A 24,929-nucleotide genomic window follows, 5' to 3' on the forward strand; every position below is an offset into this window, starting at 1 on the left:
TTACACATGTCCATATACTACCTATATATGCACATACATTGCTATAGACAGAGTTTAGTGCTGGATAAAACAGCAAAATAAGCAGGATTAAATTATATCTTATTTCAAAGAAGAAGCTGTTATGGGAACACTATTAAAGTACCTTAAGCCTTTCCCAAGGAAAGTAAAATGCACTTTGTAATACAGATTTGTACAGGTTTGCTCTAATATAACTGGACTGATCAATTTTCACTTCACTGTTTTTGTAATAGGGCTTAATTTTCAGTAGTACTCATTTGGGAAAAGTACAGAACAATAATTTAACAAACATGCTTGAATTGTGATCTTTGAGTTCCTGTATCTCCACAATCTTATTCCATGGTAATAGGCACAGTACCTGCTCTTTGTTAAAACTTAGAGCATTGGTTGTAAGGGGTCTGTTAAAATACATGCCCTTTTTTATTTTAGGAATCATTTGTGTGGAAGATGTACCAAGAAAGATGTTGGGATTTTTTCCCAGCAGGAGACTGCTTCCGGAAACAGTATGAGGATCAACTTGGCTAATATCACAAAAGAAATTGAACATTCATGAACTGTTAAGATCCAGTATATAAAAAACTTATTTCCTTTTCATGATGTAAATTCACAGCTTGTATTTGCTTTAAATGTCTTTAAACTTCAAGACATACATAAAATTTAAAACTATTTCATAGGCTTTTCATACCTACCACATGTGAAACAGGTCTTCTGTTGGAATTTTGATTAGAAACGAAAAATCCACGCCAAGATCAACTCAAGCCTTCCAATTTAAACATGGTATGAAATTATAACAACTTTTTAACCACATTGTTAACCTAATGTTTGGTAACAGAGTTGAAAGGGCTAAAAGGTGTCTTAACTGCACAACATTTACGAACTTGAACATCAGAGGCCAAGCCTCAGAAAAAGTATTTTAATTAAGTGCTGTCCCAGTTTTTCCCCACAGTATTTGCTAGTGAATGTACTAAGACACAGCTCAAAAAGCTTTAAGCAGTTAAAATGAAACATTTTCAAACACTTTGTTGACCTTGAATCATTAAGTGCCTTAAAACCTCCGTAGACATAGCTATGCAAACTTTTTATGTTAGTGTTCTAGATGAACAGATCCATTATTGCTTTTCTGTCTTTCTGTATGAAACTGCACTTGAAGTTTGTTTGTATACTACCTTCAATAACAGCTTATTAGATGCTGCTGTTAAAAGACATACACTGAATCAAAATGAATACAATTTAAATTTTAGGCCAAAATAAAACAATGCTCTGTGGTCACCTGCAAATAGAAGCTGCTAGGTTTATGCATTTTTTTCTTCTAATGAAAAGTGCCCACTGCAATAAAGTATTATAAACCAAATATTGCCTTTGTGATTTCTTTCTAATTTTTCTACAATAGAGAAACATGGCATGATGAAAGTGATTAAATACGCAAATATTTATTGTGCATTCATAGCTTTATTTTAAGGACTGCATATAGCACGTACAAGCTGAAACAACTGCTCTGGTTGTTTCTTATAGCCTACATCTTTAGCAAAGAAAATCCTAACTTCATCACAAATTTTAGATCTTTCTAAGAATGTCAGTCTTAATTTTCAATCACTCATATCTAGTTGAATTTTGGTTGCACAGAATTTTAGGTGCCTGCAAATAAAACCAGGCATTTGGCATACTGAACCAAGTGTAACAGGAAAAAAAAATGAATTGATAAAGGAGGATTCCCCTTTCTACTTAACTTTTGTTATATCCATTTATTCACATGAGGAAATTTGTTCTTCAGGAAATCATGCTGTCCAGCCAATCTTCAAGCTCTTCCTCAGTAACAGTTTTAGACGTACTTTGCTGTTGCTGTGGTGCTGTACGTTTCTCTTCAGGTACATCTAGTCTTAGAGGGTCTAGAAAAGCAAAAGAACAGTCTTGAGAATGTGGAAACATTTCTGTACTGTCTCTTTATCACCAATCATTTTCCTTTTTAATGCACAACTGACTATATTTTATTGAAACAGTCTCCTCCCTTGAAGAAGAAGAATAGGGTGTCAAATTCCAAAACCTGTAGCAACAATAAAAAAAGAGACAGTCTGATAAGCTCAACCATAGCAATGTGGCTCCATTCTGATCCAAGAGGAGGCAGGGCCTGATCTGCAGCAGACAGACTCTAGGTAAGTGAACCCCTGCTGCGATCTGTTCACAATCCTGCCAGATGCAGAATTTTCTTTAATGTAGGAGAGCAGCAGGAGGCCACAACAGCGGCTCACGTTGCACAGTTGCATGATAATCCTGATTCCCTATTCTGATGGCAGTGTTTTCTTAAGGGATTTATACTGTGCTTTGGAGTGGACATACCACTGAAATAAAAGATTTTGTCAAGATCCTCTTCAGTGACAAGGCTTGCTGTATTGCGTGTGGTGCTATTACATGTTCAGCTATGTATCTTTTGGACTTAATTTTTAGCACAGCAAGACAATCATACATAAAAATTGGGGAAGATAAAAATCCTTTTACATCATTGTAGGGTGGGGAGGAGGAGGACTACTGCCCATCAGAACTAAAAAATGGTAGCATAACTTCTAATGAAGTTGAATCTCACATTTTCTGAAATATAAAATTGTTTGCATACACTTTGGTTAAAAAAAAGTTTGTTTTGTATAATCAATACTAGTAAAATTTGCAAATAGCACTTCTAATGTTATCAGTTCTTCTACATATTATTATAATCATCACAGTGAAGTAATAGCTGATAACGTTACATAAAACTGTATTTTAATCTTCCACTCACTGAGAGTGTCTAACAGTTTTGTTTTGTTTTGCCAAATCCTAAGACCAATGCTGCTCTGTAGAAGAATTAAAGCTTAAAATTAACATGCAAAAATGGTGAGACTTCCGTTCAGTGAGGAGTTAAAATAAAAAAGGAACAAATGGGACAGAACATAGCCCCAAATAAATTAAATGCACTACGACAGAGAGTACTGCTAGCAGTACTGGTGACTTGCTTGGTCATGAGCTTAAAAGCATTGCTGAGAAAGAAAGAGAACAATGAAAATTAAATAAATGCACTGTAAGGATGTGAAATCTTACCGTTTTCTTTACTCTCCCCTTTCAGATCGTTCTCTGTTGCTGTGTTGTAGAATAATGCACCTGACACTGAATCAATAGGAGCATCTAGCTTTAGGAGAAGATCTAGTTCTTCATCCAAATGGTCAGTCTCATGCTTTGCTTGTTGAGGGGCTCTCTGGAATGGCTCTGCTGCAGTTGCCACAGGACCGTGTTTACTTGCAGGCTCTGATGAAGCAACAGAATCACCAACAGGATGGGAGCCCAACACTGTTTCACTCTGAGCCAAAGAATGTCTAAACAGAAGCTCTCTCCTCTTGCTGTCTTCAGTAATTTTAGATTTTATCTGTGGGAGCTCCGCAGGCGTTGATGCCTAAGAATACAAAGGAGGACTTAGTCTTTCTAATTATTACATAGAATATTAAAAGTCTATTTAATTTGTACTGTAATTCAGACATCCTACACTTCATCACTTAAGAAGGTACAATGAAATCCAGCAGAACTGAATTCAGAAGTAAAAGTAAACTAAAGTTACCTTGATGATGGTTGTACAGTAATAATTATAAAATACAAAACCAAAAAAAAAAACAAAAACACAGCTCCTTTATCCCCTAATATGGAATATGAGATTGAATGATAACAAGTTCCATTGTTTCACAAATACTTCTCTAAATCTGCTTCAATGATATATCAAAAGTACTCTGAATTGTGGAGTCACTGAAGTCAGAATTTGGCTAGAAACTATCCATTTTAAACCTTCCCTCCAATATTTCCATCTTGAAAGCAAACTACATCACTGAGTTCATGTCTAGCTGTGTATTTTGAAAATAGAACTAAATTACAAAAATCAAATATTGAAAAAAAGAAATGCCAACTCATTATTCAACTGTGGAACACACATGCTGCTATTTTATCAAGATGCCCTGGAATTAATACCACTCCAGTATATCTGATGACCACATCACCTGCCACAATGACAAGATAAAGATTAGATGTCATAACACACACTGTATAACCCTGATAAGAGTTCTAGTCTTGGCCTTGCTTCGCTTGCAAGTATTTAAAAAACATTTATTTGTACATTCCTTTAGACATCACATCTACAGACATATTTGAGTTCCCCTAAGAATGAACATAGTTGCATCAGTAACAGAAGCATTTCATGCAACTCTAAACAGAATTAATATTTCCATGAGTCATGTTTCTTTTTCCCTGCTTGAGTAGATGGATGTTATTAAACCTACCAACAAAGCATTAAAATGGCTTATACAGGGGTCTCCTGCTTCACCCACCTTTTGACGTGCCAGTCTCAAAAGATGTATTTACTTATAAAATACATTCAAGTTAAATTTTAAGACCAATTTTAAAGTATTCATTCTAGCATAGCTTATTTCACTTAAAATATTTCCCTTTTATTGTGAAATTCACAGCATTACCTGTACAAGTTCAGCAGCTACATTCAACCTCAGATGTAGAGGCAGTTCCTGGAGGGCCTGGGCCAAAGACTGGCAGTCAACAGAAAACGCAGAAAACTGAAATATACATCAACACACAGAACACTTGCATTAAAAAAAAAAAAAAAAAAAAAAAAAAAAAAAGAAAAAAAACTCAAATGACTTTAGTCTATTAGTTTCTCTTGTTCCACACATTGAAGGAACATGAAGAACAATCTAAAAATATACAACATCTAAAAGATATTGCAGTAATAGCAGTTAGAGCAGTTAAAGTTTCAGAAGTTCACGTGCACGAAGCAGTTTGGCTAAATTACCATATAAATACCTACAAAGCCAATAATCACTTAGTTAAAAATAGAGGGTGAAGTTTTAAAGAAGATATATATGGAGTGCTCCTTATATATGGAGTGCTTTGAAAATCCGAAGTAGGAAACAATTCTGCAAGTTGACAATGTCCTAAGAGGCTTTTCCAACTCTAACACCTTTAACCTGTGAACCTTTCCTTGCAGTGGGAATCACCGGTCTTTAATGAGTTGCTAGTATTTTCTAAGCAAGCTAGGTAGAGTGTGCATTGCTCCCTGCTTTTAATGCCTAAACAACACAGCCCTTCTTACACTTGTTTCCTGATCATTTAAAACATCTTTTTGATGCTTTACAGAAGCAACACACTACAGTTACACACGCTCACAAGAAGATGTCGATCAAGAAAGATAAGCTACTGCTGCCCAGTCACTCAAAGGTACAAGGGTCACTCATTCATGTGACAGATACGAAGTTTCCTTTTTTTCTTGGAAAACTGCATTTTTATTACTTGACATTCCTTCCTTCCTGTTGCTCATCTGTCTTCTAATAAACTCAGGTTGATATTTTATAGATGATTAAAATATTTTACAAATCTATTCTTTCCAGTCGCATTTTTCATTAAAGCTGTATTCCAGCGGTGTTTGCTGAGAGCAGGTTTACAAAATAACAACAAAGAATAACCGAAGCAGTGGCTTTTAAAATTTCTGTCATCCAGATTCTGGACTTGATACTCAGCAATAAAAGGACCTAACAACCTAAGTATTTGTTGGTTAGAATATTTCTTCCTAAATAACAATTTTATTTTATACATGGATCAGTGGTCACCATCAGAGAGGATTCATTGGTATTGGTGACCTCAAAGTCTCCAACAAGCAACTCATGAACATTGCAGCTGTTACGCAACAATGAGCTAGAACTACAGAAAACCCTGCTCCTTCTCAGGTACTGAAGACCACAGATGGCCTCTGTATGTTTGCACAGGGCAAGGAAAATCATATGAACACGGTAACAAGAAACTGTAAAAAGTCAAATATCATTGAATAACATTTAAGTGCATTTGAGAAGAGCTAAGTACAGTTGCAAAAAGATTAATGTGAATAAAACATTGCGAATGAAGGGGAAAATAGGGTCAGGGAAGAAGGGAAAAACTGAGGATGAAGGAAAAGGATAGTTCAGAGAATAATATAATGGAAGCAGGAATTCAATACCTAAGTAGGTATTTCACTATAAGCGGTATTTGAATAAAAAATAAATAAAAACATGCAGATCAAAGCAGAATTTAACAAATTATAAATGTTTCATGGCACATACAGCTATTTGCTCAAAAAAAAACAGCAGAAGAATACTTTGTTGCTGGAACTGCCAATTTTTACTGAAAAATCCAAATGATTACTACCTGTTTGATTTTTAAATTGCAGTGTTCTGAAACATCTTTATTGCATTTTTATCGATATACAATGAAGCACATTGAGATTTATTTTTTGTTAAAATGAAGGATAATAATAACGTAAAGGTTTGTTATTGATCATGTCACTCTTACATTTCCATTCCACTTTTTTCAAAACTGTTGTTTTGTCATTCCTTTCTACAAATAATAGGGAATCGTAAATATCTGCAACTATTTGTATGCATCTTTTCTGCTTCATTTTGTTCCATCACATTAACTTTGGTTTATGATTCTGTAGTAACTTCAAGTATGTGATGAACAGACAGGCAAAGAACTTGGAACAGGTGAGCTAGGAGGCAAAGGCAAGGAACTAAGCAAAGTGGATTTAGGATGAAAATAAGGACTGAATCCAGCTTTTGGGGAACAGAAAAATGGGCCAGAAACAAAGAGGCTGAAGACCAGAGACAACAGGAAACACCAGGTAATGCTATGAAACCTCCCAGGCCAGGATCCTGAGACTAAAACAAGAAGTCAAAGACAAAAAACTATTTGAATCATGGAATTTGGATTTAGCAAAATGAATGGTGATTTAGGGACAGAGACGGAAGAATATGCCCACCACAACACGCTTCACAGCTCAGAGTGTGGAGCCAAATCCAGAACTGTGCAGTCTCGGCAGTAGCAGACAGAAGAGTACAATCTGTGACATTGACTGGCAATGCAAAACTTTCCTCTGCTCACAATGGATTTAGCATACAAAGGAATTTATACATTTAAATCAGCTAAATGGTATAATGACAAGCCAATGAGGGACTCATAAAAAAAACTAATATTCTGGACTTGCACAGAGAAGAGGGAGCAAAGGTCACATGCTTCATTACTGGCATGCTACACACTGGGAGAGGGAGAAACTGATAAGAAAAAAAAAATAATTGAAGGACCAGATCCCACTGATGGTTTAAACAAATGCCATGCAAGCCGCTTAATTGCATTTCTACATTTTAATTTGACTTTGCAACCTTAATATAACTTTTATGCAAGGAAAGCAGCTGCAGAGATCAAGACACTCTCCAGTATCCTGATATAAAAACAACGCACTACTAGTTTCTTTGCCCTTTTTTGTATTAGCACAGAGAATCCACATACAAATAATCTCAACCCTAGCCGGGGTCCCATAGTCATTTTGTAGCTGAAGTTTCAAGTAGAGAACGTGCACTGTTAATTTGAATGAACTGAAACACACTTCATAGTCAAATACACAGATATGTTCATTGTTCTGTTACAGTCATTTTGCTAAACTATTCTCTTAAATACAACTGAAAATGGAAGGCTGACTTTCTATGTCAGTGGAGCAAGGTGAATTATCCTTCTCTGGATGGATTTGTGTGTTCTTTTCTTCTGTTACTTATAAACCTAGCCTGCTGCCTTGAATATTCTTCATTAGTAAAGGACAAGATTCAAGAGCCTCCAGCATCAAAGACAAATTAATAAATGCATCTACAAAATAAAGAGTGTTGTCATTGTATTATACAATTTGCTGCTGAAAGTACAACTGCCTACGTATTCGCTGCCAGGTGGCTATCCACACAGAAAATTCTGTTACCTGTTTAGAGTATATGCTTTCTGTATCCCAATCTTTCTCTTCAGCAAAGCGAAACTGCGTAAAGGAATCTCCTACAATAAATAAATAAATAAATACATAAATAACACATTTATTTTTTTAAAATACAGCATCCTCCCCAAAATTCCAAACCCCACAGAAGTAATTTTAATCAATAAACCTCATATATTGAGCAAATTTGCTGCTGCATTTAAAATAGTAAATTCCTATCAGCCAAAGTAAAACCGAATGATCTTTTAACCTCTTGCTTACAAAACTGTTCTGAGAAAGGCACAACAGATGAAAAATTGAATTTGGTGGTGCTGGGTGCCATGTCAACAAGCAGGATCTTCACTGAAGAGTCTGATTTGGATAACACAGTAAGAATAGGCACAAGATTCAGAATGCATTTTTTATAAATGGCTTTGAACACGCTGTAGATACACCTTCTCTAACAACATACAACCCCCTCCTAAACTGGATTACAGACATACTAGAAATCAGTTTGTACTGGCCAAGTAAATACTTTTTGTTGTCTGGTCGCTAACTTCTCCAAACTCTCTCTTCCTTGAAATAGTCCTTACTCCAGCATGCCATTAAAAAATGGCACTGAAGCCAATGAAGCATGAATCTTAATATGTATGCATGCACAAGGGACTGAATTAAAAGAAAACTTAAATAGGGCCAGTTAAACTACACATGTAACCTCTAGCTATGGCTGGAACCTACCATGTTCCTCCAACACAGAAGTAATTTCCTCTTTCTATAGGTGGGTTATTATTTTGCTGTAAATTATTTCTATTGCAGTACCCCACTGAGTTTTGAAAGACAGTTCTGTAAGTATATTCACTGCAAAAATACACCAAAATTCCAAGAAATAAAAAATAAATAGTAAGGTCTATCAGAGATGAACCATGAAAGATTAGGGTTGCAGCGAATGAGATAGAACCTATGCAAATACTTAATCATGTAAAATTGGAACTACCAGGAAAACTTTCCAAGTTCTTATGTGTTAAACTCTTTATGTAAAACCGTAATTAAACTACATTATAACATTGATTACCCACAGTGTATATTCAAAAATAATTCTGGAATAATTAATACATGTTAATAGCTGATGGTATATATATTTATACACACACACACAACCAATATTCAGACTTTTCACCAAGCAAGGCACACTTTCAAATGCTTCTATCCAATATACCACTGTCTGCACATTTTTAAACTTGAAAATCAATCATTTTACACTCTGGCACCACTTAAAGAACTGTTTAGTTTAAATAAATAAGTAAAATGGGAGGTGTGGGGCACACACACCCTGTTACACTTTCACTTCCTGCTATCAACTCACAATGCATATTTGTGAACAAATATGCCATAAAAAATTCTCAGGAACAAGAGAATCTCAAGACCAGATGATGACCAGAGGTCTAGAATCACTCTGTGATAGCACAAAGCACGTATGCTGCTGATGCAGAGCATGGCATATGTCTTCTTAGACCATGCAGTTTGACAACAAATAGCTGTTTTGGGATCTCTATTAAAAAGAAACAGTTGAATTATTGCACGAAGGAGATTAAATTTGATCCTGAGAATTTCAGATCACCTAGAAAAAATAAGTTATTTCATGTGCCTAACCGCAGATGCAAATACTTAACTTGAACACTCACAGTGCAAACAGCACCACTCGAAGTGAATCCCTCTGTTTCAAAACATCCACAACATTGCTGATAAGTAATAACTAAAGCTGAAATTTAAAGAAATCCAGATTCAATCTTCATTCTCAGGATTTTACATTGGATAAAATGCGCAGATTCATTTACGTATTAACTGCACATATTTTAAAGGTCCCATTTAAGTTTTTATTGGAAAAATAATTAAACCAAGCGATCCTCAGAGAATTCATACTATTAGAACAAAGTGATTTATTTATCTTTTCTTCAAGACAAAGGAGTAAAATTAAAGAAAAGGATTGGTTGGATACTCTAGGTATCTGAGAATGACCAGATGTAACGCAGCTGAACAAATCTACCTCATGAGAAAAATCAACTGGGATCAAGAGCTGGTTTATGATTCTCCACACTCATAAAGTTCAGAATAATAGATCCACAGATACCAGATACTGTATTGCTGAATTAAAGGGTATGACTTAAACTGTAGTTTAACTGGCCTCTTTAAATAAATTAATAAAGCATGCCTTTCAAATGGAAAAGCAATAACTACAATTCACAGTAGCACATTTAATGCAAATTAGGTTAATGAGAATGTTGGTCTAACCAATTATCTTTTCACAAATTCCTTTACCCTGAAAATAATTTCCTTTTGTGCCATGAATACTAATCAAATGTCTTGCAATGGCTCCAAGTTCCTTCCAGCGTAAGAAGTGCTTGTCTTCATTTAAATAGTTTTTATCTTACTTACAAACATGACTTGGTCTTCAAATACACAGCAACTAAAAATAATACACTCAGGTAAACCTTACACACCATTTTTGATAAGTTTCACAATGTCTTAATAACCCTTTTTATAACACGTAACCTTACTATGAAAGAATAGCAGTTCTAAAGCACCATGCTTTCCTAACACTTGAATATATTTTAAAGCTAAATCAATTGATTCAAACAGAACACATTTCATAGTCTCATTAGCTCAATTATCTCTTCATATAAATATTCACTGAGTAGTGAATAAAATAAATCCTCCCTGTAACCTGTAATAAACATTTTCTAATACCTAAAATTATAGGAGTATGAAAGTTGAAACACTGAAAAAAACATTTCAGCATGGAAACAAAACTGACACACTGGTAGCATAATTTTGTTCACTTCGACTTTCTAATTCATTAGAAACAAAAGACACAAAACATGACTGAAGATAGAAGAAAAATATTCTGTACTTTTAGATTTCAACAGATTTTCAGACTGGGGGTGAGTGGGAACAACCAACGTAACATGGTTGTACATGTTCTGACATGACTGTACCGAAGAACTGTGAAGACAAATACAAGAATTTTTAATTTAAAATTTTATTTTTTTTAAACAGAACTTACCTTCTCCCAAACAAGCCTTTTTGATAAACTCACTTGGGGTTTTCCAACTTTTGTTCATTTTCCACTTATTTTACTATAGGAGCTCAAGCCTCTATCTACACGTCTGCAAAATTATATGCAATAAATTTATGCTGGCAGCATGGAGCTGAACCAAATAAACCACATCAGAAAACTACAACTCAGCTACATCTGGAAATTAACAATGAGACCCAAAGTATCTCAAAGAGCACCCTGTACTTGCTATGCTGGCTAAAGCTCTTCCTGAGTTACTGCATTGAGAAATTCTCACCAAAGATTAAAACATCTAACTTTATTCTAAAGATCTTAGCCAATTTTACAAGTTATCCCCTTCTCTCTGTATTGATCCTCTGTTCATTACTGTTTATGAACAATGTATTATCAAAACTTGCTACCCAACACCCACCAGTCTTCTTCGTAGGCTTCAAAAATGAAGGCAGAAACATGTTATTTTTAAGGTGGAAAAAAAAAATAAAATCAGATTCTCCAACCTAACACTTTTCTGCAGGGAAAAACGATCTGAGTTGCAGAGCTCTGGCAGGACTGACTCTTGAAATCTTATACAGCATCAATGGTTCATACATGAATGTGACCGACTCTCTCGAGGAGTCAGGAGGAGGAATAGCAATTTTTTTTTTTTCTTTTATTAGCTCAAGACTTCTGTAGAAGATCCAAGACAGAAATCTGTAGATCAAAGAAGAAGGTAGGGAACTAGTAAGTCATGAATTTTGACCTAACTTATGAGCACAAAGAGAAAGCTAAAGCTTACCTGCCATTTGTGATGGATTACTTATAAGTGCAACTTTCTCTAGTTGCAGGAAAAAGCATGAGGAAGAACTTCCACCTACCCCTGTCTTGCTCTAACTAGGAGATTTTGAAAACAACAGGGAAACAGCAAGAATCGTGGAACAGGCACTTTGGAATGTCATCAGAACCAAAACACTTTTCTTATTGTTACAGAGCAGTCTATCTACAACTAATGCTTGCTTTAAATAGAATATCTTTGGAGAAATATGACAGAAGATTTCCCTTTATAGGTCACCTGATGGTTCTCCTTCTTTTCTCCTACAAAAGGAGATTGACTGATATACAAATTGATTAGAAATATTCCTCCAGCCCTAGAAAATCTATGTTCTGCAAAGGGTTAATATAAATACTTATATACACATCATAAACAGATACAATAATGTGGCCACAATAAGGTAGCATATATTATAGGGAAGCAGACTTTTGGAAGACACAAAGCTTCATGGCAGTTCTAATAACATCACAGATTTCTTTTTATTATTATTATTTATTTCTCTACTTTGATAGCACACACACTGTAACTATTACTTTTACTATGACTAAGGCTGCAGCGCTCTACTTAGGAAATGTGCCATACACATAGACTGAGTAATAGCAATTTTCAGAACGTGGGCATACAAAAACAACAGATAAAGACCCTGTAAGAACTCAACGTCTATTAATTTTCTTCAAATATTATTAAGATCAGTACATGCAAGTAACTGCAAAGTCTGTCTTTTATCAAGAACATGACAGTTATTTCCAAACAACATGCCTTCACCACAAATACTTCAGCACAACCTACGTTTTTCCCTGGCTCTGCTGTTCACCAGTAGACTGCAGAGCAATGTATTACAAAATCCAGAAGGCTTACTGCACAGCTCAGCATAAACATTTGAACTAGCAAAAGAATACATATCCATAGGAAAATACTTTTAAATAATATTCTTCTACTGACACCAGTAGAAGATCTTGAGCTCTGTGCACATATATTGATGCCAAAGATACTTGTAGCCTGCACTGTGAACTGTCAAGCATGTTTGTAACCAGACTCAGAAAGAACGATGTTCAAAATTAATTCCCTGGCACAACCACACACTGCTACTAGTCACATTAAAAATAGTGTAATAATATTGACCAAATAGCAAGATAATCTGATCAGGGTTAAACCACATCCACAAAATTGTAATTCATGTTGCAGATATAGGAGTAAGAAAGGAGGGATCTTTGGAAACCGGTGCCGCTTCTGGAACAAAGAACTTCTACGTAGGAAGAACAGAGTGAATTTAACATACAGAGGGACTAGTTGATTTTCAGAGGTTCGTTCCAACCTCAGTCATTCTGTGATTCTGTGAACAAGGCTGCAGCCTCTTGAAAACAAGGTCACATGCTAGTTTTACAATTGAGAAGGACAGCAAAGCCAGCAAGTGCCAGAGAACATAATAGTAAAAAAAAAAAAAAAAAAAAAAAAAAAAAGAGAGAGAGAGAAACACAGAACTTCTGTTTTTTTATTAAAAGCTAAAGCAGAGGTTAACAAGAGTCAATAAAGGAAAACAGAAAAGGTATTCAAAGAGTTTCAGAGAAACAAACATCAGTGCTCATGCTTCTGCGTGAAGACATTCAGGTGACCAAGAAATAAGCCAGAAAAGGCTGGGCCCCTTGCCACCTGATGGTGCAGATGCTACAAGTCCGTATGAATGCAAGAAGGGAGAGGTCAATGCAATGAGAACTTCTAAATACAAAGATTCCGCATCTGGCTCAGGAGGTCCTTGGGACATAAATTGTTGCAGGCTATAAAAGTATTTGGGAAAGTAGCGTGTCAGATGGCATGTTGAGGCACCTCACCTCAGGTGGACCCTGAATCTACTTTAATACAACCAACCTCAGTCTAAACAAAGGTCTAGCTTTTACCTGTAGAACTCTACAATTAGTTATCTTAATTAGTCGTCTTCCTACAAGAAAAACAGGAAGAAAAAGTAGGGAATGCACAGAGCAATTTTTATAGTTCTTTTGATTTGATTCATATTTTACATCTGGAGAGTGTGTAAAGAGACAACAGACACAACCATGTATCTACCATATCCACCATGCAGGAAACCATATAGACAGCATTAAGCAGACCTCTCCAATTTGTTATCGACTTTTCCACATTTTCTTAAGTGTATCAATACTTTTCACGTGCATTTTTTCTTAAATATTTCATGGCAAAAGGTCTTAGAACACAACAAAAACGCAAAAAATTAAAACAAAATGCATTGAACAACAACAACAAAAATCATCCAAATGCAGTAGCCTTATGTCCTTTTCATAAGCATCAATTCCATCTCCACGATTCACTTTTTTACTGAATAAACATTAAAATGATATTTAAGTGTGAACTTACTGATTTCCCCACAGGTTAAACTTAAACCTTTCATTAAGTTTAAGCTAGTCACCTTAAATATTTACATTTTCCTGATGCTTTATGACATTTTCTAGTGTCGTTTTTCTCAGGTTACTAATTTACAGCATACTTAGTGATTTTTAAATGTCATTGCAACCAACTTGCAAAATGAGACAAAGTATAAAACTCCACAGAGTATGTTGGGTTTTGAGCAGTATCACCGAGGAGAAGGGCCAGAAAAAAAGCAAAGATCCCCAGGTCACTTAATGCATAAACACTCCTGAGCAGAGACTTCTCGTTTATTTATGTTTAGTAGTGGGAGGAGGACACAGCAGGAAGTGCAGGGTGACAATCTCCCTACAACAACTCTTTAGGATGTGAGGGGTGGGCATCTTAATATATTTTGGTAAGCTGCAGGACTGCATTCACTGGCCTAGTTTGTTTTGTGGTGTTTTTTTGTTGGTTTTGTTTGTTTTTTTTGCCTTGTCTTATTTAAACCATGTTCCAAGTTAACCAAGTGCATTATATTTATTTGGATTATTGTTCATTCCACCCCCTGAGTAAACAGTGCATTCAATACTGTTGTATTGTAGCTGGAAGGTGGGAATGTCACACCATTCTTTGTATCGCATTTATTTTTGCACCTCTCCATTTAAGAAAACTTTATATCTAATTGTCATGCTTAACACTAAGAGCAATTGCATTGCCTAAACTTGCAGTAGGAAAAACACCATTTTCTGTAAATATGCTGCCAGAATATTTGGCCTGAAAACTTCAAAACTCTTCAAGTATCTTTGAAGGATATACAAAGAGCAGCAAACAAAATAACTTCACTCCATGCTGTACCTCCTTAAAAAAAAAAACCCTCTACATTTCAAAAACAAAGACGACAATAATCTTAGAACTAACAAGTGAACAATTTTAAGTAATACTTTATTTTAAGCAACCTGCTATTTTTGTCCTGATAACAGTCACTAACTTGGCAAATTAGAGAAAAAAAGTCTGCGAACTGCAGTTCTTACATGCCACACAGATACAAACACTGGGAAACTTCTCTTTCCCTCTCCCTCTCCCCCTTCCCTCCAATTTTAATAGCAGACAAGTCAGGAAAGTTTAAAACAATTTGACAATTGACTAGTCAAGCTTCAATTTTAGGCATTTAAAGCCAGTAAGTTTTTGTCGATGGTTCTTTTGCAGCCCTTGCACTATTAGAATTTCATAACCCAACAAAGCTATTCTATTTTTTTTCTTAGTGTTACAGTTGTATTTGTTGCTCTGTACTTGACAGAACATTTACAACAAAGTCTACAATTATAGAATCAATAAATATTATTTATGCTGCTGTGCTGGGTATTTTTAATAACATCACTTCAGAATTAGTTCCTTTTTTCCCTGAAGTAGAATTCACTGTTCATGAAAGTGGTACAGGACACCATGTCTGTGAGACTTTCCAAAGCATTCATAATTTATAAATTAAGGTACAGGCCTAAAAATATTCAAGCATTTTGAAATACTGAGTATGAGGCTTGGCTTTCTTGCAATGAAACATGAAAGGAGACACAGCTTCAGAAAACAAGACACAGGAGGATTTTCTTCTGATACATTAACAAAATGACAAGGATTAAAATTAGCAAAGAGCAAACCATTTCTATAAGCCTGCAAAAGCCTGGGAAGTTTTTGTACGTGAAACTCTCCAAAGATACGAAGTGTAGTGTCTTATCAGAGAGTTCTCAGCATCAACTTAAAACTAACAGCAGACTGTTAAGCACTCATTTTGGATGAAAAAATCCAAGCAAGCAACATACTGGATTTGTCTTACTGAAGGCTAGGAAGCCACTACATTCTCAGTCCCATTTACATTTCTAAGAAAAATTAAATATCTATGAAAGATAGAAGCTTAGCTTTATTTTTAAAGAAACTTGCTTTTTATACAGTTATAATTATCTACAGAGGAGTTTTCCCATTGCTACAGATGAATTGTTCAATGCAAAGCTTAAAACCCCGTGTTAATAGAAGTTAAGAGTTCTTCGGAAAAGTGAAAAATAATTGCTTACTATGTACAAGTCTTTGGGTCATGTTAGAAAGCAAGCTGCAGCCACATACAAGCTTCTGTTCATCTTCTTTATCAGGTACCTTCACGGTATTGTAATGAATTTATTGGAAATAAATAAAGCCTGGGTTAGTTAGCTCAAGTAAAATCATCAGTATCTGCAGTGTTGACCCTAGGCTGCCCTGAGCAGGGTGCAGCATTCTGTGTTCCTACCTGACATACCTCCTAGCAACGTACCTGCAGCCTTCTCACTCAAGCTCTCCTTGCATGGCAGTAACAAGAAGTACAGCTGTCACACAAGTTAAAAAACACGAAGAGATGATACAGAATGAAGAACTACCGTTTTGTGGATGACAAACACCATCTGGGCTGCATATTTACCACTGATACAGTGTGATTCGTGGGTCTGAATAATGCACATTTATTTTTATTTAATTATCCTGTGTTCATACAGCACAGGATCAAAATGTGTGCTCTGGTGTTCATCTTTAAATATTCACTTAGAGAATTTGTTTTCCATCACTGTACTGGCATACTACTAAATAGCATCATAGATATATCAAAACTCAGTTTTTAAGGTATTGAAGGAAGTGAACTATAAGGTAATGATAATAAAGCTAAAAAGAAAAAAAAAGAAAAAAGAAAAAAGAAAAAAGAAAAAAAAACTGTCGTATCTATTGACTAGGCAAACTCACTTTCTATCACTTTTTACTTTTGGATTTTTCTGTGACCTGGTTCTGTAGTCTAAAAATACAGCTTGTAGATTACTCCCTAATGTATGTTAATGTGGTGTTAAAGCTTTCCCTGCCTATTCATTCATCACCCTGCTTGTTCTAGCCTTGTTTTTATGGTTATTTTTTAGCTTTTTATATTGTTTAAATCAATTCTTCCAGATTTCTGACCATGATTGTGGTATTTTAAGTCTCTCTCGCCTACCTGGAACATAACAAACAGGTGTTGATCACCAAATTCTTTACTTCAGCAGAAAATAACCTGTGAATCACACAGAAAGGACTAAGAACTCGCTCCCCTTTGCCATTTCATATTGCACTGCTTTGTGGTAAACATTTCACTGTGCTCAGAAATACACGACTGCTTTCAAACACTATTCTTAGTGTTTGCTTTCATTTTGAACATGGTGAGAACATAACACTTCAAAGAATCTGAGTCTACTGAAAATTTTAGGGTGACAAGAAGGTCTAGGCTACACTCATGAGCCTGTTGATAGCCTAACATACAGCCTCATCATTTGATGAAAAGACGAAAAGTCATCGCTTTCTCTGGGCCGGAGAAGTTTTTTCACAGGCTTCAGCTACCAAACATTATTGTTGCACATCTAAAGGTCAACTAAAAAATGGGAACAATCTCAGCTGGGAAGGCGAGTACAGGGAGTGGATGGAAGGAAAAAAGTCTCCCTCCACTGCCACCAAGAAAAGGATGTATGGTACTGAAGGGTTGTAAAATACAGCCCATTTACAGACTTACAACATCCTTTGTAAAACTCCAAAAGATCTACAAAACAAATGCAAAGATCTAAGACGTGTATTTATTACCAGTCCTACTACCTCCAAAAATGCATCTTCCTGCAGAAGGCTGATACTTAAGTAAACATTTTAAAATCACTTAAAAAAAATAAAGTTATGGCTACTGCAGAAGCAAAATGAAATTGAATGCTCAGATGAATGATGATCTGGTTAATGACTTACCCAAATTTTAACGAATCACGCCACTAAGCTCAATTTAACAACACCTCTGCTTCGTAATTTTCCACAGCACCCAAAGGGAGGAAGTAAATTTTGCTTGTGTTTTTCACATCACCTGGCTTGCTTTTGCTAAGTGCAAACAAACAATGCAGTCATTCTAACATGACTCCAAACTTTCCCAAAATGTGTTTGAACAGTAAAGTTAAAGCTAGGCTTTTAACTCATTAAGAAGTGAATTAAGGAATTGATCATATTCTCACTTAAAGGACAAAACAAAAACAGTTCCAGACGATTGCATACCCATTGAGCAACTTCCAGTTTGCAAAAGACAGACTTCAAAGTATTTAGAGATTAAACATATCTGTCTAGTAATATCATGCAGAGGCTTGCAGAACCACTTCCCACAACACCTTATTTTCCAAGTGTTTTCAAACTCACAAAAACCAATAGTGGAATGAATGCTTCCCATACAAACTTGCCATTAAAGGTCTAAAAGTTCAATCAATCATTCAATAAATAAAGGTCTATTTGGCTCAGTTAAACTACTGCAATAATTCAGTTGTATATTACATACGGGGACATCTAGGATTCTCTCTCTAAAAGTCGAATTAAAATTTACTTGAATTGTCAAAGCTCACCTGCACTTTATTCTTGAGACATGAACTGCTGCAACCAGTTCCCTTACCTACATCTAATCCACGACAAGTCACTGCAGAAGCTAAACGTACTGCAAGGCCAGCTTAGATGGATAACTCACAACTAGGAATTAGCCCTATTGGAGGGAAAAGCAAAACCAAAGACAGTTGGGGAAGATACCACACACACTTCTAGTAAAATACGTTTCAAATTTAATCTTAACTATCGCTGTGCCCTCAAAGGTAGGGTGGGATACCTATCACAAAAATCTTAGATTAACGTCAGGTAGAAAAATGTACAATGGATTGTCATCCAATTATACTTAGTGATCAAAAAATATATTGCTGTACTTTTAGAAAAGTATTTCATTGCATTATGTAGTCACACAACATTTAAGATTAATAATTCATCAGTATTGCACCTAAAAAAAGTGCAATAAAATAAATGCAAAAACACCCTTAAATGCTGAAAAGCTGTGCATCTCACTAGTTATACAAAAATGAAGACACGACAGTTGAATATGACTCACATCTAAAATATATATGAAAAATTTTGTCGCCCTTAATTGAATGCATTCAATTTAGAGAAATAAAACAAGGCTTGACAATGGATAATCTTAGAAACAATCTTCTATGACTTCTGTGACTGATGAGATACACACCAGGAAATTTCAGAAAATGCCACCTACAGAATTCATGAGCAATCTTTCTGTTTATCTTGTATGCATTTCACTGTGAGACTTTCCAAGCAAGATATTAAAAGGGTGATGGAAGTCATCAGCTTTGCATTACGCCAGACTTACTCAAGGATATTTACAATGCAGATACCTCAATCCATTTTTAGTCATAGACAAAATTATGAGTAGAAACCAGTGTTGCAAACCCATATTACACTAGTGGGTGTTTTAAAGAGGCCTCTAAGACTTCCTGGACTTACAATTAAGGTGCCTGGTCTGTGGCAGCCAGTGTAGCTGGTTGTGCCAGTGGGGATATGAGTACATTATATTCAGTGCTCACTACTAGTCGAACCTGCAAATGGGAAAGCAGCAGCCACATCCACTGGCCTGGGCTGGACAAGCCCCAGGGACTCTGGGCTGGGCAGAAGGAATCCACTAGAGCTGCTGACAGTAGCAGCTGTTTATAATATCCCTTAACAAAAACAATCAAGGAACTTGCTCTAAAATTGTCAAGAGGCCACCAACTGGAAAGTACCATACACATATGCTAGATTCAGATAAACCATGGGAGAGGTTCGTTGACTACATGTCTGATGTATCATCCAATGTAATTGATAAAGTTAAGAACAAAGGGAAACATGGCACTGATTATGTTATCATTAAAATCTTTTCACTGGAAAATGTGTCTTCATGTATGATTTCTTTCTTCAGTTTAAGAAGATGAGTTTAAAAGGCATAATAAATTCTGATTCAAATGACTGTAAACACTGCATTGGGTATGGTAAAGCAAATTACTTCTCCCAGCTTTTGTCATCCGAATGTGTCCTGAGAGTCAAGCATATAGACTGCATGTTTCAAATAGTTAGGAAAACTAAAACTGCTGGGCCCACCTTGAATTACGAGTAATTCCAGATTACCTGACAGTAATAGCCTAAGGCAGAAAAGCATGTATCAATCATAAAAATATGGCTCTATACCAAGCCTTGATTCAGACTGTCCCTGGAACAAATATTGTAATGTGCACTGTTTGGAGTTTTACAGGTGGATATTGACTGAAGTCCTACATCGTGGCCTCCCCGTTTTGACCTATCTTCCAAAATCCCAGGAAGTTTTGCTCTCTCAAAAAAACCTATACCCAGTTGCTCTACAATGCACTTATCTGGGCTGTAGATTCATTTAGCTTCTTGCATGTCTATAAATAAATAATGGAAAAAGCTATTGCATGAGGTGCTACATGTCTGTAAGAGGTCACCTGACATAAAAGGTGACTAAGTTCAGAATGGAAACTGCAAACTTGATTTTACAGTGCAGTTTGTAATCCATTAACAGTGCATTTGCTTATACTTCTTTGAACCCAGAATTGTGGCTGTAGATTTTACAGGGCAGATACAGTTAAAAGGTCTACTGTGTAATTTTTCAGGGGGTACCTTTCATAAGAGGCTATTCAAAAGGGTAAACAAACCTTCTACAGGCATATTGTTTGAAGGCTTCCTCTGATATCTTTTATATTCTTGGACCAGACCTATGACTGTATTTGGTAGTCACTGAATTTATTCATTGGACATGTCTTTCATAAGCCAGTCATCTTCATACAGGAACAACTGCACAGCCTGGCAGCATACACAGGCCACAACCACTGTGGTGTCTTCCTAAATATTCTCACTGTCACAGAAAGGTCAAACAAGCACCTGCACAGATGCTTAATACAAGAATATCATAGATACTGTATTCTGATTATGAATCTCAGAATGTTGGCTGGATGGTTACTTACAGAAGTAGGTACCTTTGCTATTGCTTTTAATCTGGAAATGGACAAAAAACAACCGATGTGAATATGACACAACAGATGGAAGTGTTCAATTCCTCAACTGAATTCAGCACCTTTCTTCTTTGGAAGCAAGAAATAATAATGTCTCTTCCTCTGTGATAAGAAGATACAAATCCATGCCTCTGGCTACGATAAGGGCTTACTGTTTCTTTCAATAGTTTTTCAATGAGACACGTTCCTGAGAGTAGAAAAAGGACAGCTCAAAACAGATAATATGTGCATTTTGTGAATTGTTTATCCCCTTGATCAGCAGTCTTCTCTATGATCTGAAAAAAAATTACAGATGCACTTTTCTTATGGGCAGAGGATTATGAAGAACAGATATATATGATCAGGATTAAACAACCAGTCAGAATGTGTGCTTGCTTAGCGAAAACTGTCAGCTGATCTACTGTCATCTCCCTGGGTTTCTCTACAGGTTTCAAACATTGACAGAAAGCAGTCACTAAAATCTGATCACAAATATCCCTGTACTAAAGTTTAAGTACGTAATTTCATACTGCTGTATTTCAAATCTGTTGCTCTGGATGGATACCATTTAAATTGTGGGTTTCTGTGACAGCAAGAAATACCGCTGTTTTATAAAAGTTCCTACATATTTGATGTTTAAGACTTGAATAAAAGTAGCTAATATTTTATTCCATCAGGATCTCAAATAAGACTGAGAAATGTGCAGATGTTATAGCTACCCAGAAATACAAAGAAACGTGGGATAAGCAAAAATTCTCATTGCATTTTTCTCCTATCAATCTGTGGGTACAATATTAGCAGCTTCTGGTTTATTGAAAACATTTTTTTGGTTGTTAAGTAGATCCTGGTGGAATCAAAAGTTTTAACAGCACCTATTTCTATTTCTGAAGGAAATGACATCTAACTATGCTGTAATTTTAATCTATAACCTACCCATAACATAGAGAACTAGTATATCCAGTAAAATTGGAGTTTTGATCTCAGGGTACTATGTCCTTGGAGAGGAACATGAAAAATGAATGAGGGATCAGAGAATGTATTTCACATATTGTTGTCACTGAAGTGACAGCCAAAGAGAAGCTAATTTTCAGAATAGAAATCTGAATTTCACGGTCTGAGTATATGACAACTAACCTTATGGTGACACTTGCTTTCTTCTCCCTGTGGGACAGTTCTTCTTAGCTCCTAAGGTCGGACCCTCTAAGCAGCTCTAAAGATTTTTTGTGTAGGAAGAAATATGTCTAGTGCTTCTTGTAAGACTTTTGAAAATAACCTAAAACAAAATGCAAACACTATTCTTATAAAGCCTGAAAAAAAAAAAAAAACCTGTATTGCTGCATTCTCATTTTAAAATAAAACATACATCAAGCTACCATCAATAGGTATATATTACCCTACTTTCTTCTCTGCATTTTCCTGATGCAACACACCTTAGCAGATATGAAAAAAAAAAAAAAGTATCCTTTAATTTACAAATATACCAACAATGAAAGACTACAGTAACCAGACTAAATGAAAAAACTTGAGGATACGTAAACAGAACCTGTTGTGCTGTGATGTTTACTCTCAGAAAAGTACATACTTTCCCTCGCAAGTTTTCAGAGAACTGGAAAGCAGTAGTCCTCATATGGCACATATATGACATAAAATCTCGAGTCTTAAGCTTTAGTTCCAATAAGATGTTGCTTTAAAATAATCCCTTAAAGCTTCAGTTGTTATTGAAGACCTATGAAGTACCAACAGAACAAAGTATTTCCCGTAAGAACAAGAGTAGAACTGTCAATTATGTGCCAGAAGCTTTATCATTTCTCCCCTCTATTTTTTCAACTGTGTATGTTGCAATACTTGGCTCTAAATATAAAAATGAAATAACTTTTTAATATCTTTTGAAGCACCTACTTATCTGCAGAACTACAATGAAAGTTTCAATAATGGTTAAAAAAAAAAAAAACAACACCACACACACACACAGAAGAAACACATAAGCTAAAAGAGACCGCCAAACACAAGCAAAATAAGAACACGAAGATTATTCCATATAAGCATAATAGTTAAAAGTGATACAGTTTTACAGATATTCAAGTCTGAAACAAAGTTTCAGAAACTGCAATTAAGGAATAATATCTAAAAATAAAATATCTTATTTTCAAAAGACAGATTTTTCTACGAGGCAGCTGCTTTTAGTAGTGCATAAAAATGTACAAGAACCTGCTTCCACTGAAACAATGTTCACTGGGTCCTGAAGTTTCATTTCCACAGCTAACCAAACCCCAGCAATCCGTACTGACCAATCTCTTCCTCTCACATCAAACACCTTTAGATAACATTCTTAGGTAGATAAAATAGAAATAACATTTTGTTGTAGCAAAATCTGAAGGAAGCGATCAGACAATACAAAATATAATGGCAAGTTTTACTTAAAACCTTTGGCACAAATCAGGCCACTTCACTCCAGGCAGTACCTAGTCATATTTACAATCCCGCATTTTCATTCTTAAAAAATACCAGCAAACATTTACTATGTTAAGTTCATGTTGGAGCTTATTGTGCTAACCCATGCTGTCATTCTTAGACCCAGCATAACATAAATGGCGGTGTTCAGCACTGCAGTGGCTAAAGTACAGGAAATGCCTGTATGCACCTGGCTCCTAGAATCTACCCCAGGCCAGAGAGGAGATGATGCTGCTCACGCCTCCATCCAGCCACACCACAGCCACAGAGGGAAGCATCGTAGAGCTCCCCCGGGCACTGGGGGCTATTCCACTCTCACTTCCTCTCACTCAGGTCCTAGCTGTGTGGCTGAACCTCCTCCCTCATGTTGAATCCTGACCATGCTGCCTCACCTTGCCAAACCACCAGAAAAGCATTGTTTTTGGTTTGCCAGTTTCACATTTTTGCCCTTTTAGCCAGCAGCCACAGAGCAACAGAAGCGGCACAGCACAAGAAGTGGATACAAGCTGTCAGGAGCGACCAAGAGAAATGATAAACTAGGGTGAAGCAGGACTCTTTAGCTCCACTGAAGACCTGAATGAGTCCCTTCATTTTTGTGTCTGAAACTGAAGAAATAAAAATGCAACAAGCTCAATTTCTTGGAAATGGAGGTCTGAAAGTAACATTACTTGCTAATAAGAAAGAATCCATTCACTTTGAAACTGAGAATATTATTCACAATGAAAAGATTTTTCTGAGAAAGTATGTACATTTACAAAGCTGAAGATAAAAGCCCACTTAAGAAATGGGCTTGAATGCATTTTGCATGTGATGAAGTCAGCACTACGCACACAGCACAGCTACTCCAGCAACCTCTCGCTTACTAACACCTCTTTCTCAGCCTACTGCCTTAGAGCAAAGCATTCACTTGTGAATCCTCAGCGAGAGAGAGATAAATATTTCAGAACATATTTTTCTGACAAAACCGGGGCAGAGTAGCCATGCACCGGAATTTGAACCATTAAATAGAATTTCTTGGTGCGTTTTCAAGGATGAAGGGGAAGAAAATGGAACAAAAAATGTTATGTTTTTGGAAAAACGTATTAGGCAGTAAAATCTACATATCTTCAGGTTATTAAAGGCTGTATCATAGTCACACAGTAATATTAATTTAGGCAATTTCTATCTTCTGAATGCTTGCCATACTAATCTTATAACTGTCCTTTTAATCAATTACTATTATTTCTTTTTACTCTTATAAGCATTGATTCTATGATTTGCCTTAATAAATCAAGTAAGAACATATTTGAAAAATCAAGAAAGTAACAATTTTTATAGAATAAAAACTACTATGGGGCTACTAACTTTACCAGACAATAATAAAATAAAATAAAACATCGTTCGCTTTTGGAAGACTATGAAACTGCCTTGTAAATTTAACTTCAAATTATTGTATGTCCCTAGAAGGAAACAAAAAACATTGTAAGGAGAGCACAGGAACTGTTACAAAGAGCTTTAACGAGAACAGCTACTAAGCTTCAAGAGAACACACCACTTTCATCAGCAAACCAGTTTTCACTGCATTCAAATTGT

At 35.8% G+C, this 24,929-nt stretch overlaps 2 protein-coding genes across 13 annotated transcripts in view; one reads left to right on the plus strand and one right to left on the minus strand.

The window, feature by feature from the left end:
* The window catches only part of RYR3 (ryanodine receptor 3), a 222,108-nt gene extending 220,739 nt beyond the window's left edge, over positions 1 to 1,369 (plus strand). For all 11 annotated transcript variants that reach the window (XM_035328748.1, XM_035328745.1, XM_035328746.1 and 8 more), the window contains one exon: positions 448 to 1,369. In XM_035328748.1, coding sequence (XP_035184639.1) covers positions 448 to 543 — 96 coding nt within the window. In that variant the 3' untranslated portion in view covers positions 544 to 1,369. The remainder of the gene's footprint in view (positions 1 to 447) is intronic.
* AVEN (apoptosis and caspase activation inhibitor) overlaps positions 564 to 24,929 on the minus strand; it is a 95,408-nt gene continuing 71,042 nt past the window's right edge. For both annotated transcript variants that reach the window (XM_035328759.1, XM_035328758.1), the window contains 4 exons: positions 7,808 to 7,878; positions 4,497 to 4,592; positions 3,085 to 3,433; positions 564 to 1,904 (listed from right to left, as the gene is read on the minus strand). In XM_035328759.1, the coding sequence (XP_035184650.1) occupies positions 1,786 to 1,904; positions 3,085 to 3,433; positions 4,497 to 4,592; positions 7,808 to 7,878 (635 nt within the window). In that variant the 3' untranslated portion in view covers positions 564 to 1,785. The remainder of the gene's footprint in view (positions 1,905 to 3,084; positions 3,434 to 4,496; positions 4,593 to 7,807; positions 7,879 to 24,929) is intronic.

The sequence above is a fragment of the Oxyura jamaicensis genome, chromosome 5, assembly GCF_011077185.1.
Source record: "Oxyura jamaicensis isolate SHBP4307 breed ruddy duck chromosome 5, BPBGC_Ojam_1.0, whole genome shotgun sequence".
In the NCBI taxonomy this organism is placed as follows: domain Eukaryota; kingdom Metazoa; phylum Chordata; class Aves; order Anseriformes; family Anatidae; genus Oxyura; species Oxyura jamaicensis.